The sequence below is a fragment of the Pseudorasbora parva genome, chromosome 20, assembly GCF_024679245.1.
Source record: "Pseudorasbora parva isolate DD20220531a chromosome 20, ASM2467924v1, whole genome shotgun sequence".
Lineage (NCBI taxonomy): Eukaryota > Metazoa > Chordata > Actinopteri > Cypriniformes > Gobionidae > Pseudorasbora > Pseudorasbora parva.
The window spans coordinates 23,436,492-23,449,693 of NC_090191.1; the positions used below are offsets into that span (position 1 = coordinate 23,436,492).

General features: G+C 36.7%; 1 protein-coding gene and 1 long non-coding RNA gene across 2 annotated transcripts in view; one reads left to right on the forward strand and one right to left on the reverse strand.

Annotated features, from left to right (window-relative positions):
• LOC137049460 (uncharacterized) overlaps positions 1–7,457 on the reverse strand; it is a 46,304-nt gene extending 38,847 nt beyond the window's left edge. Inside the window, exons 1-3 of the long non-coding RNA XR_010899615.1 lie at positions 7,340–7,457; positions 3,861–3,926; positions 3,561–3,720 (exon numbers count right to left, since the gene is read on the reverse strand). This is a non-coding gene — a long non-coding RNA (uncharacterized lncRNA). The remainder of the gene's footprint in view (positions 1–3,560; positions 3,721–3,860; positions 3,927–7,339) is intronic.
• Positions 1–13,202, forward strand: part of LOC137049459 (thyrotropin-releasing hormone-degrading ectoenzyme-like) — a 164,880-nt gene that overhangs the window by 58,929 nt on the left and 92,749 nt on the right. Inside the window, exon 4 of the mRNA XM_067427978.1 lies at positions 7,404–7,558. Within this exon, the coding sequence (XP_067284079.1) occupies positions 7,404–7,558 (155 nt within the window). The remainder of the gene's footprint in view (positions 1–7,403; positions 7,559–13,202) is intronic.

A 13,202-nucleotide genomic window follows, 5' to 3' on the forward strand; every position in this document is an offset into this window, starting at 1 on the left:
CTGATTCTTTTAAAATGCTGATTCATTTAGGAATGAGACTGGATTGTGTAATTAGTATATGTGCAACAATCTGCTGCTGCTTTGTTTGGAAATATTCTTATTTTTACTTCAAGGATTAGTTCACTTCCGAATTCATTAAAAATAAATTTCCTGATAATTTACTCAACCCCATATGATCCAAGATGTTCATGTTTTTCTTTCTTCCGTCGAAAAGAAAAGGCGTTTTTTGAGGAAAACATTCCAGGATTTTTCTCCATATTGTGGACGGCAACCAAACAGTCTAGCTCTAAACAATCCCAGCGGAGGAATAAGGGCCTTATCTAGTGAAAACATCTGTCAATTTATTAAAAAAAGAACAATTTATATACTTTTTTAAAGCAGCACCAGGTAACTTTTCAACCTTCATAATATATTTTCAAGACTCTTGTGATTATACATTGACTTACAATAGGTTGAATAATATATCTGCCACAGCCTGACGGGGTCTGTATCCTTTTTATTCGTACTTTCGTAGTAACCCGAGAACAAAAAGAACCAGAAAATTCGGCAGCTTTACGGCATATACGTCACTTCCACCACCACCCTGGCATGTAAAAGTTTGGTAGGGGCTACATTCTTGCAAGTAAATACATAAGACGTACAAAATCATATCTCATGTCCGTGATATTTGTTTATTTGTCTTGCCTCAAGCTATAATGCAAATCTTTCAAATTTGCAGATTCATCTATGGTAACTTGATATTATAATATTGATGATATATGGCTATTACCTACCACTCAAACATTGAATTGAAGTATCATATAGATTCTGTAAAATGGTATCCATTAGACTAGGCTACTATAATGACGCTGGCTTGTAAACGTAAGCATCGCAACCATTTGGCGTTTGAAAAAAATAAAACCCATGAAATTATATTCATATGACATGCTGAAACATATGCCACTGTACCCGGGATAAAGACATTTCACACGTGACGCAAGCAGAACACCTGCATGTGAACTCCTCCTGCAGTGTTCAGGGCTATCATGGTTTACATGTCAACAAATGCACGTGCACATCCCTTGATGTCGGATGACAGAGATTACAACAGTAGTAGAGGACAATACTGTTTCCCAACTGTAGGGGGACCCCAAGAGCAAAACCTACCTGGTGCTGATTTAAACCACAAACTACTTTGCTTTTAACTGCTCTACAATAAAAGTAACAACCCCGTGCCAGTTCTTTGTTTTAATTTTTTTTTTTGGTAAAGGGTGTTTGATTTAGTGTTTCCAAATTCACTTCATTAACACTGGGTCGGTGCTTCCACCTAAAACGTGACCTTTTCAGCGTGTGATTATGTAATACGTGGCGCATCGGAGAGCAGTGCAAGACAAGTCTTTGTGGTTAAAAAGCATATAATTTTACTTTTCTTTTTTTTTTGTAGAAAATTACAGATGCTTTCGCTAGATAAGGCCCTTATTCCTCGGCTGGGATCGTGTAGAATTAATTGAAGCTGCATTGAGACTGCAATTTGGACTTTCAACCCATTGGTTGCCATTGAAGTCCACTAGAAGGTTTTCCTCAAACACTTAATTTCTTTCTGACTGAATATCTTGGATGACATGGGGACGGGTAAATTATCAGGAAAATGTAACTGAAGTGAACTAATCATTTAATGAAGCAAAAACAAAGTAAGTTTCACACTTTCTATTTTTTTCTGAATATTATTTAACATTCAGTAAACAACACAACTTGTTCCAGTGATAATGATTAAATATAATAGTATATTTAATCATTATCACTGGAGCAAGTTGTGTTGTCATAGAAGGTCACATACCTGGTTATGTTTGTTACAGTTACAGTTATAGTCTCTTGGTTTTTATTCATAAAAAGTACTATTTTAAGTACAATTTATTAAAGGGTTAGTTCACCTAAAAATGAAAATTCTGTCCATAATTACTTACCCTAATGTCATTCGACACCCGTAAGACCTCCGTTCATCTTCGGAACACAAATGAAGATATTTTGAAATCCGATTGTTCAGAAAGGCCTTCATTGACACCAATGTCATTTCCTCTCTCAATTACTCAAGTACCCAATCCCTCTTCAAGGACTACTGGTGATCTGGATCATTAATTTAAAGTGAGAAACCATATTTTCCACTTTAAAATAATGGTCCAGATCAACAGTAGCTCATGCATAATGACTAGGTAACAGTTATTAGTATAACAGTTAGCTAAACTTTTAGGTAAGTAATTAGTGATGCATTTTATGACTTTATTCAGAGTAAAGAATATGATTAATTACATGTCAGATACACTATAATGTGATAATTAGTCAGTTAGTTAATAGTTATTAATGAGGCTAATCTTAGTCAGTAATTATTGATTACTTAATAAGGAATTATCTCCTAAATTCAATGTTACTTACTGATTAGTTCAGCTTGTTTCTATATTACTTAGAGGTACTTCAGCGCTGAAAAGATGAATCTTTATTTAAACTGGGTTATCAATGTAGTAGAAATGTGAAATTATTTTTGAATTTGGTGCCTTCTAGACTGAGAAAAGACAGAAAATGTATTTTTGTCTCACCTGGATGAAAGACTACAATTCCCAGAATGCTTCGCTGCCCTGTGAGGCCATTCCCAAAGCCACCTACTGGATTACTGTGACTGAGTTAGAGAACTGACACTACAATTAAATACTGAAAGTGTCTGTTCAATATAATGATCGAGTCGCCACGTGAGTCTCACAGCACTAACTCAGATTAGGAGTCAGATTACATTTGTGTACATTCGTGATGAGAGCTGAGGTAATCGCGACCACACTCGCGGCATACATTCACAATGCGTGTCCAGTCTGGCATGTTTTCAGTTCATGCCTTTGGAAGCTTAATTTTCATAGCATCCGTTTAAATGAATGCCTGCAGCTGCGAGCTGTGCTGTGAGTGTGATCTCCTTCCCCCATGTGCGGGTTGAAAACATGCAGAAACGGCTCCCTCTGCTGACTGTAGTCTTTAGACTCTGGCCAAACATTCCAAAGATGACGCAAATATTGTCAATTTGCGTCACGGGAGGAATTTTTCCAGAAATAAAATGCATAAATCTTTTGTCTCAGGGGGATATGAGGGGGGAAAGCACAATAATTTGATTATACTCCAGGGTTTCTACTGATACAAAGCCATATGCTAATCGCTGAAGTAACCCTTTAATAGTAGTAGCTGAAGTGTTAAGATAGTGCTACTTGTTAGTCCTGGCATTACTACCTGCATAGTTATCTATTAATAACGTACCATTATTCTAAAGTGTTACCCAATAATTTAATAAAGCGACGAGAATAGTTTTTGTGCGCAAACAAAAAAAAACCTAAATAGCGACTTATATGGGCCGATTTCAAAACAAAGATTCAAACGGTTCTGGATTTCAACACAAATATCTTCATTTGTGTTTCGAAGATGAACGGAGGTCTTACAGGTGTCGAACGACATTAGGGTAAGTAATTCATGACAGAATTTTCATTTTCGGGTGAACTAACCCTTTATGGTACTTTGATATACACTGAATGATTATCATATTTACTTACTGGTTCTGGGCCTTGAGGTGTCTAGATGGGGGTATTCTGGCATTGCAGACTATGTATCTTCAAAGTCTTGACCGAAGGTTGTTGAGAAGTACATCTCTAGTTACCATGATAGTTTTGTCTCTCTCCTCAAGAGCATTAGTCGTGTAATTGCTGTATGAGTCTGTATAAAAAGCCCAATTAAAAGAGCATCAAGTCTCTCATCCATAAAGCACATTAACAATGGCTAATTAAACCTGCACTGTCTGATTCTGATTTACTTTCTGAAGTCATTTAATCTAGCAGGCGCTTTATGTCATTCACCTTTGCGTTGCTGTTTTCATTGTTCTTTGCCTCTTGAATGAGCTCGTCACTCCATCATCATCATCTCTGTAAAGATAAAACATTAATCGTGTGTGAAGGTACAGTCCTAATGGGGTTTTGTCCTGATCAAGGAAGCATTTGAAAGCTGTTCCCTTCTAAACAGTTTTTTTTTTCCTGCCACGGCCCCGCAAATGTATTAGTTGCCATGACAATTGCAGCTTTCCTCCAAAACTCTGCAGTTGCTCTCAAACTAATTCATGAAACATGCAAATAAGGCAAAGACACACACCAGCCCGGCGGATAATCATGTTACAGCTTTCAACAGTTCCTCTTCCTCTGTGGCTGATTATAAGATGTGGATTTAACAGCGCCAGAGGTTTAACCGCTTCTCATTGGCATATGAATCGTTCCTGAGACGGGCTGATGGAGGTAGAGGCGTTTAAAACAGCCGATTCACTGTCTGCTATTTCACTGATACACTGACATGAGTAGCTGAGCTATTTTAAATGTTTGGAGAGAAATATGATTATGGAGCTGTGTGTCTTGTTTTGCCATGTCTGGTTTTGGCCTTTGATTTTTTTTTTTTTTTGTATCTTTGATTATAGCAATTAGATGATAAATACATTTGATTAAGGGTTAATCCATATCCATATAGAGCTCGTTATGTGATGCACAGTTATCTAATACAGAAGAGCATTTTGTCTGTTTTAAATGAAAGCAATTTACAAATTAGCAAGATGCTTCACATGCAGTGATGTCACATTACTTGGAATTTTTTTCGGGGTTTAAGTATATCTTTTAATGTTTTAAAATTAACTGTCAATTTAAATTAATAAAATAAATATACATAGAAATGCCCTCTACAGGATTCTTAGCAACATTTAGACATTATTCTTTTGCTGAAAGCCATGGAACAAATACCTAATATTAAATACCATTATTGTAATATAATATTGAATTTTATATATATATATATATATATATATATATATATATATATATATATATATATATATATATATATATATATAGATTATTAGCAACACCTGTGCAACACTTAATGCAATTATGTAATCAACCAACCAATCAGATGGCAGTTGCTTCAATGCATTTAGGGGTGTGGTCCTGGTCAAGACAATCTCCTGAAAAGCTGCAACATACTTCGCAAGAACAGAGAAAAAAGTTCTCACTCCCAGGGCTGTGAGAACAAAATGACGTAATTTTGTTCTCGCAGCCCAGGTTTGGGAGTTCTCGCAGCTTGTTCTCGACACATCGCCTGAGCAGAACTGTTTTTCTTGCGGGTGTCCGAGAACTATTGTGAGATAGGTCAAACATTTAAAGTAGGCGTGGTTAATGCGGAGAAACGCAGATGATCGGCACCTGCTTTTCTCGTGAAGTATGAAATGTACTGCCAGAACAAAGTTTGTTCCTGTTTTTGCCACCTCGAAAAAAAACAACAACAAATTTATTTGTTCTTGCAGAGTATGTTCCAAGCTGAACTCCAAACTGAATGTCAGAATGGGAAAATAAGGTGATTTAAGCAATTTTGAGCGTGGCATAGTTGTTGGTGCCAGATGGGCCGGTCTAAGTATTTCACAATCTGCTCAGTTACTGGGATTTTCATGCACAACAATTTCTAGGGTTTACAAAGAATGGTGTGAAAAGGGAAAAACATCTAGTATGCGGCAGTCCTGTGGGCGAAAATGCATTGTTGATGCTAAAGGTCAGAGGAGAATGAGCCGACTGATTCAAGCTGATAGAAGAGCAACTTTGACTGAAATAACCACTCGTTACAACCGAGGTATGCAGCAAATAATTTGTGAAGCCACAACAAGCACAACCTTGAGGCGGATGGGCTACAACAGCAGAAGACCCCACCAGGTACCACTTATCTCCACTAAAAATAAAAAGAGGCTACAATTTGCACAAGCTCACAAAAATTGGACAGTTGAAGATTGGAAAAATGTTGCCTGATCTGATGAGTCTCAATTTCTGTTGAGACATTCAGATGGTAGAGTCAGAATTTGGCATAAACAGAATGAGAACAAGGATCCATCATGCCTTGTTACCACTGTGCAGGCTGGTGGTGGTGGTGTAATGGTGTGGGGGTTCAACCCAATAGAGCATCTTTGGGATGTGGTGGAACGGTAGCTTCGTGCCCTGGATGTGCATCCCACAAATCTTCATCAATTGCAAGATGCTATCCTAACAATACGGGTCAACATTTCTAAAGAATGCTTTCAGCACCTTGTTGAATTAATGTCACGTAGAATTAAGGGAGTTTTTTGGGGGGGATCAAACACAGTATTAGTATGGTGTTCCTAATAATCCTTTAGGTGAGTATATATATACACACACACACATATATATATATATATATATATATATATATATATATATATATATATATATATACTCACCATATATATATGTATATATAAAATGAGTATATATATATATAATAATTTTATATATACATATATATATAAAACATTTAAATATAACTAATGTAAATATGCAATTTTTTTTATAAATACATACATAAAAAGACATAACACTTAAAGGGTTAATTCTCCCCAAAATGAAATGTCTGTCTTTAACTACTCACCCTTATGTCGTTCCAAACCTGTAAGACCTTTCTTTCATCTTCAGAACACAAATTAATATATGTTTGATGAAATCTGAAACCTCTCTGACCCCTCCAAAGACAGCAATTTAATTAACACTTTCAAGGTCCAGTAAGGAAAGACTTTAAAATAGTCCATGTGACTCCAGTGGTTCAACCTTAATGTTATAAAGCGCGAGAATATTTTTGTGCGCAAAAAACAAACAAAAATAATGACTTTATTCAACAAATTATTCTAGTCTGTGTCAGTCTCCTACACTGTTGACGTGGTAAACACAGTGCAGCTCTTTTGAGTTACATCAGAGCTACATTAGAACGCCGGCTTACCATTGGCCGATGTTGTTTATGTGAGCACCACGACGCATGCTTGTAATGCTGCTGCAGGTGCTGACCAATGTAAATAGTGTAGGAGACTGACACAGACATGAAGAAATTGTTGAATAAAAAATGAAGGTTGAACCACTGGAGTCACATGGTCTATTTTAACGTGTCTTTTTTTCAAACTTTCTGGACCTTTGAAAGTGTTCAATTAATAGTCTTTGGAGGGGTGAGAGATCTCTCAGATTTCATCAAAAAAATCTTAATCTGTGTTCTGAAGATGAACAAACGTTTTACAGATTTGGAACGACATGAGGGTGAGGAATTAATGACAGAATTTTAATGAACTAACCCTTTAATAACAATTGAACTATTACTGGATTTGTTATGATCCATGCATACTGTAAATAATAACAGTTTGCATTGTGTCCTTATTTAAAGTTCTGTTGAATGACGCAGTTGCTGTTTGAGGTATTTTGCAGTATGGGTAGACAACAGATTTTGTTAACTTGTTTATATTATTTTAAACACTTACAATTTGTATTAAAATTGTGCCTGTTTTCCCGTCACTGAGCTTGGATGTTCCTCACTGTGTGCAGATCTCCTGGCAGTGCCGAAGCATCCGTATGCAGCCATGGAGAACTGGGGCCTGAGTGTGTTTGTGGAGCAGAAGATCTTGTTGGATCCTGACGTCTCCTCCTTCTCTTATCAGATGGAGCTCACCATGGTGGTGGTGCACGAGATCTGCCATCAGGTAAAACACTTGTGGTTTCACATTCACAGTCAAGCTTCATCTTGCTGGAAGAAGACAAACAGATTTATACACAAGTAACAATATCAGATGTGTTAATAATAAATCACAATGGACTAATTTAGTCTAATAATATCGCCTGATCTGTCAGCATCACTTCTTTTCTAACATGTTCTATTGTTTATTTATTGACTGGTAAAGTTTGTGTAAAAGTTTTTTCTAGCGAAGGGCGGGACTAAATTTGTTTTTAATTGTGAGTTGATCGGATGGTTGTGGTTTGCTACTGCTATGATGTCATGTGATTGGCAGGTTGCCCCAACCTCTTATCATGGCATCAGAGAAAAGAAGCTGCAAAAGGGAGGGAACTTATTTTGATTAAAGATTATGAGGGTACATAAATTAAATATAATAATAATGATGCACATAGATAAACCCGTTAATAAACAGTTACTATTTCATAAAATATAACATTTTGATTTTATGCTGACTTTAATATTTGCTTAATAATGTTTTGATTGATAAGATTAATTCACACAAATTTAGCTTCTCCAAGTTTTGTAGCATTTAAAAAAAATGTTTAGACAATTTTAGTTTAATCCTTAAATCAGCTGAAAGAAGGAATGCATTAAAACCATAGACTGTAAAAAAAAAAAAAAAAAATACTTTGGGAGGTTGCCGCTGGATTAAGTCTCTGTAAACTACTTGCAATGCATATTTTTTGATTATATATTTTATTGTTAATTTATTTATTTATGCATTTCTGTGTTTATTACTTGTAAGTAATTTTTTTTCTTCTCTTTTACTCATTTGTTTGGGGGTTTTTTTCTCAGCAAAATCTGATTGAACAATAACGCCAGAAGAAGTTTAAACAAGGTAGTTTGAGGCATCTCAACAGCTACTGTTCCAGCAGGAATTGAAGATAATGTCATAGTGGAAATGATCGAAAATGATTTTCATTAAGGATGGATTAACCTGCGTATTGAGAACCTCAGCTCAGCTGATTTACTTAATAACATTTCTATGAAATTCAGCTAAACATAACTCACAAAGTGAACTGCTACGGGAAAAGTTCACCACCAAAGCTGCCCAAAACTTAAGAATGCGTTATATTAAGCGCATAAACAATAGTTGTTATTAATATAAACGTAGTTTATATTATGTGTAACGTTATAAGTTAGCTAGCGTAGCCTGCTGCCCTGTCAAGTGCTCTGGCAGGTAACGTTATGTAGGCTTTGTTCAATACGAGACATATTACCCCGACGCAGTGAGCGCATTACTTACATTTAATGTTTATATCCTTGTTTGTAAATGTTATAAATTCACATGAGTTTTGCATTCCATTTTGAATCTCCGCCAAACGTCAACAACTTCACTGACCAAACGAGAGCAAGCGCGCGCATGCGCAATTGCGCAACAGACAGACGGAGCGCGTCAAATAGCTACGGGCAGAGCCGTTGAAAAACATAACTTTTTCTATGGCCCTAGAAAAACGATACGATAAAACTTTATTAAATTATTATGGGACCTCATTCATTTAATGTTTTCAGATTATTTACTTACAAATTTGCTTCTTTTATATTAACATTTTAATATTAACTGAACAATAATTAATGATTTTATTAATTAAAATAAACAGAAAATACTGTAAACGTTGCTAGAGATTTTTTGCACAAATTAACTTCTTAACATTATTGTTATAATAATATATAATAATTATTATTATTTAATATATATATATAAGTCTAGTTCACTATCTTTGTGGGGACTCTCCATATAATGGTTTTTATACCGCACAAACTGTACATTCTATCCCCCTACACTGCCCAAACCAGGAAACATTCAGCATTTTCAAAAAACTCATTCTGTATGATTTATAAGCCTTTTGAAAAGTGAGGACTGCTGGCTGGTCCCAACAATATAGGTGATCTCAGGTTTTACTATCCTTATGGGGACATTTCCCCACAATGTAATATAAACACACACACACACACACACACACACACACACACACACACACACACACACACACACACACACACACACACACACATTTGTTTTTGTGACATATGGGGACATCCATAGGCATAATGTTTTTTATACTGTACAAACCGTATTTTCTCTCCCCATACACTGCCCCTATACCCCTAAACCTACCCATCACAGGAAACATTCTGCATTTTTACTTTCTAAAAAAAACTCATCCTGTATGATTTATAAGCCTTTTGAAAAGTGAGGACCTGGCCAATGTCCTCATATTTTCCGTCCTTCGAATGAGACGTTAAACCGAGGTCCTGACTCTCTGTGGTCATTAAAAATCCCAGGATGTCCTTCGATAAAGATTAGGGGTGTAACCTCGGCATCCTGGCCAAATTTGCCCATTGGCCCCTGTCCATCATGACCTCCTAATAATCCCCATATCCTGATTGGCTTCATCACACGGTCTCCTCTCCACTAATCAGCTGGTGTGTGATGAGCGTTCTGGCGCAATATGGCTGCCGTCGCATCATCCAGGTGGGTGCTGCACATTAGTGGTGGTTGAGGAGATTCCCCCTTCTTTGTAAAGCGCTTTGGGTGTCTAGAAAATCGCTATATAAAAAATGTAATGTAACGAATGAAAAATGAATGAATAGGCCTACCCATAGATTTATATATCCAATGTATCACAACTCAAATCTGTTTCCATTATCTATGCAAGACAGAGAAAAAAAGGTAAAAAGGGGAGTCCCGAGACTGACAGAGAGTTTGAAGATGGTCAGTTGTTGTGTTAAAGGGCATGAACAGCAGCAGATGTAATTGGACATCTGGAGAATTTGATGCACAGCTCATATAAAAAGAGCTTCACGCATCACGTCCACTGGGATTGGGAAAGTAAAGATTTCTTTTCTTCATCCCTCTTCCTTTCACACTGTTTTGCTCTCTCTCTGGAGTCTTTCTTGTGTTAAATAACCTATTTTTCGTGCATCTTTGCATCATTGCAGGCTATCAGATACAGATCAAACAAGCAGTCAGGGTTAAAAGTGATTCTTTCTTTTCTTTTGGCGCTTCAATAATGTTCAGTAAAGGACTTTATGCCCACATGTGCATGATCAGCATGAGTTGGAAAGGAAACATTGAGATTATACATTGCATGATGTGCTCATTTTTCATCAGCCTTTGTGTGCAGCTCTTGTGTTTCGGAGAACCTGGGATTTTAGTGCCTTTTGTTATGGCGTATTATTGATGAGCGTGTTGGAGATGTTCTGCGTTCTCCGGTATTGTTCTGGATTCATCTCTTGTATAGTTTTCCTCATATGCTGCTGAATCGCAGCTCTGCATTGTGTTCTAGCTTAAAGCTCAACGATCGGGATGAAACAGCATGTCTGCGTTTCTTTCCTCTTTTCTTTTCGTTTGTTTTCTCTTTTTTGTTTTATTTTTAGGGAGAAGGAAATAAAAGAAAACAATCCTCTCATCTCTCATTTCTGCAGATAATGCAACTCTGTCTGAACTCAGTCTGAACTTTATACAGTAAAACACTCTCACAGGGAGCATGAAATCATGATATTATTTCAGAAACAGCAATGATTTCAGAAACAGCAATGATGTGCATATTCCATAGTTTTAGAGATTAAATTTATGAGAATAACCTAGAACAGGCTGTTCTCCGTATATAAAGCCTTTTTATGATCAAGAATAATTGAAAAGAAGCAGCAGTAGAGACTAGAAATATAATATTGAGCAGTGATGATGATGTTTACAGGCAGAAAACTGGAATATGTCAAGTCACCTCTATTTATATAGTGCTTTTTACAAATCCAATTGTTTCAAAGCAGTGAAAGCAGGTTCTTCACAGTGTTAACAGGAAAATAATGCGAAAGAATTTGATTTGGCTGTACTGCCGCTCTGGAGAAAGCAATGATGCAGCTAATTTCAGTTATCATAGTGTCAATGTGGCTAGATCAGCAATATAGTTTACATTTTAGTGTCCAATATGTCCAATAATGTCCTACCTGCAGTACATTAACATCCCCACTGAATTTTACATTCATGCGTACAACACTCTGGAAAGATGAAACCTATTAGCCTGACAAGCTAGACCCACATCGAGATGTTTGGTCTGGAAACTCACCATTGGCAGGGCTCAATCCGAGGGGCGGGATAAACGGTTGTCTTTCAAACTCCCTCTGCACGCGATTGGATAGCGCTACCACTAACCAGAGCAACGTGAAGCGGAGCTAGTTGACAGAATAAACTTTCGCTGTATCCGGTCGGCAAAACTCCTAACACGTCTTCCCTTCTTAAGAATGACTTCAGTGCCGTTCTTTGTTCTTTTCTCAGAGAAAACCCTAACTCCAAGTCTTCCAGAGTTGCGGTCAAAGCTGATTCGAAAGACCGCCGCCGTTCGCCAGTTTCTGTGTTTACTAGTCGTCATTATGTTAAGCCCCGCCCACCGACTCTGTACACGATGTGATTGGCCTGACCAGAGTTTAGCGTTTAGAGCTCAGAAGGGTATTGAGAGTTGCTAGACGACACTCGCGGCAGATTAGAATAGCTGCCACTAGGGTGCGTCTAGATTTCTAGGCTAGAAACCTAGTGTTTGTGCTTCAAAAATACATAGCCATGATATTGGTAGTAATTATTATATGATTGATCTTAACATCCAGCTTTGTACTCTACACTGCTGATTAAAAAAGCTGTGAAACAACAGAAAAGAGTGACTTTATTTTTTTATTAAAGTACCCTATGTTAGGGTACGTATTATAATTTTGACACTATAATTAAAAATATGGATACAGTATATGTACATATACTGAAGTGCCAATTAAACACACCTGTCAGATATCAGTTTGAGTAACCTAATATTAGACACAGTAGCTACAAACTTAAACTAAATGATAATAAGACATATATTTTCTTATACACATCGCTTCTAAAAAAATATTTCATTTAAGTTCTAGGTAGCTAATTAGCTAACACAGGCTGTTGGCAAAAAAGAAAAACAGTTTTACAAGGTAGTGATTTCATATGCGTTTGTATGACGTGATGTGATTACAAAATGAAAAAAAATGTACAAATGAGATTGCATGAATTCATATAAATTAAACAACCTGCCAAAACATAACATATGAACTGTGTGTTGATGCTAATGTAAGATGTCAGATTAAGCATTAAAGCATGTAGTAAGTCCACATTCAAGATGTAGGCTAAACACAAGTGTGTGCTTATGTGGATGTGTGCTTATGAATAAGAGAAAGGAGGAGAGACGGAGAGAGTAAAAGACAGAGATTATCCGTCACATGCTTTTGAATTCACCGCAGGCTGTTTCACACTGTTGTGTTGCAGCTCTCTGGAGCTTCTGCTCATCTTTATGTTTTTAATTAAGATGCCATTTATCTATTCAAGCAGTTTCTCTGCTAAGTCTCATGCCCATCATTTTCATATAGAGTTAAATAGCACAACGCTAATTATTTTCTACTGTATGCCTCGGCTGAGCTCAGATCATCAGAGTGGGCGGGGCTTATGCTCATCTGACATATTGATTGGCTCCTTCATTTTAAAAGCATTAGATTGGTCCTCATCCAGCACATATTCTGTCATACATTTAAAAAGTCTGTCTGAGCACCAATAATGCTAACAAAGTGCCGACATCTGATAAATCACATTCATATCT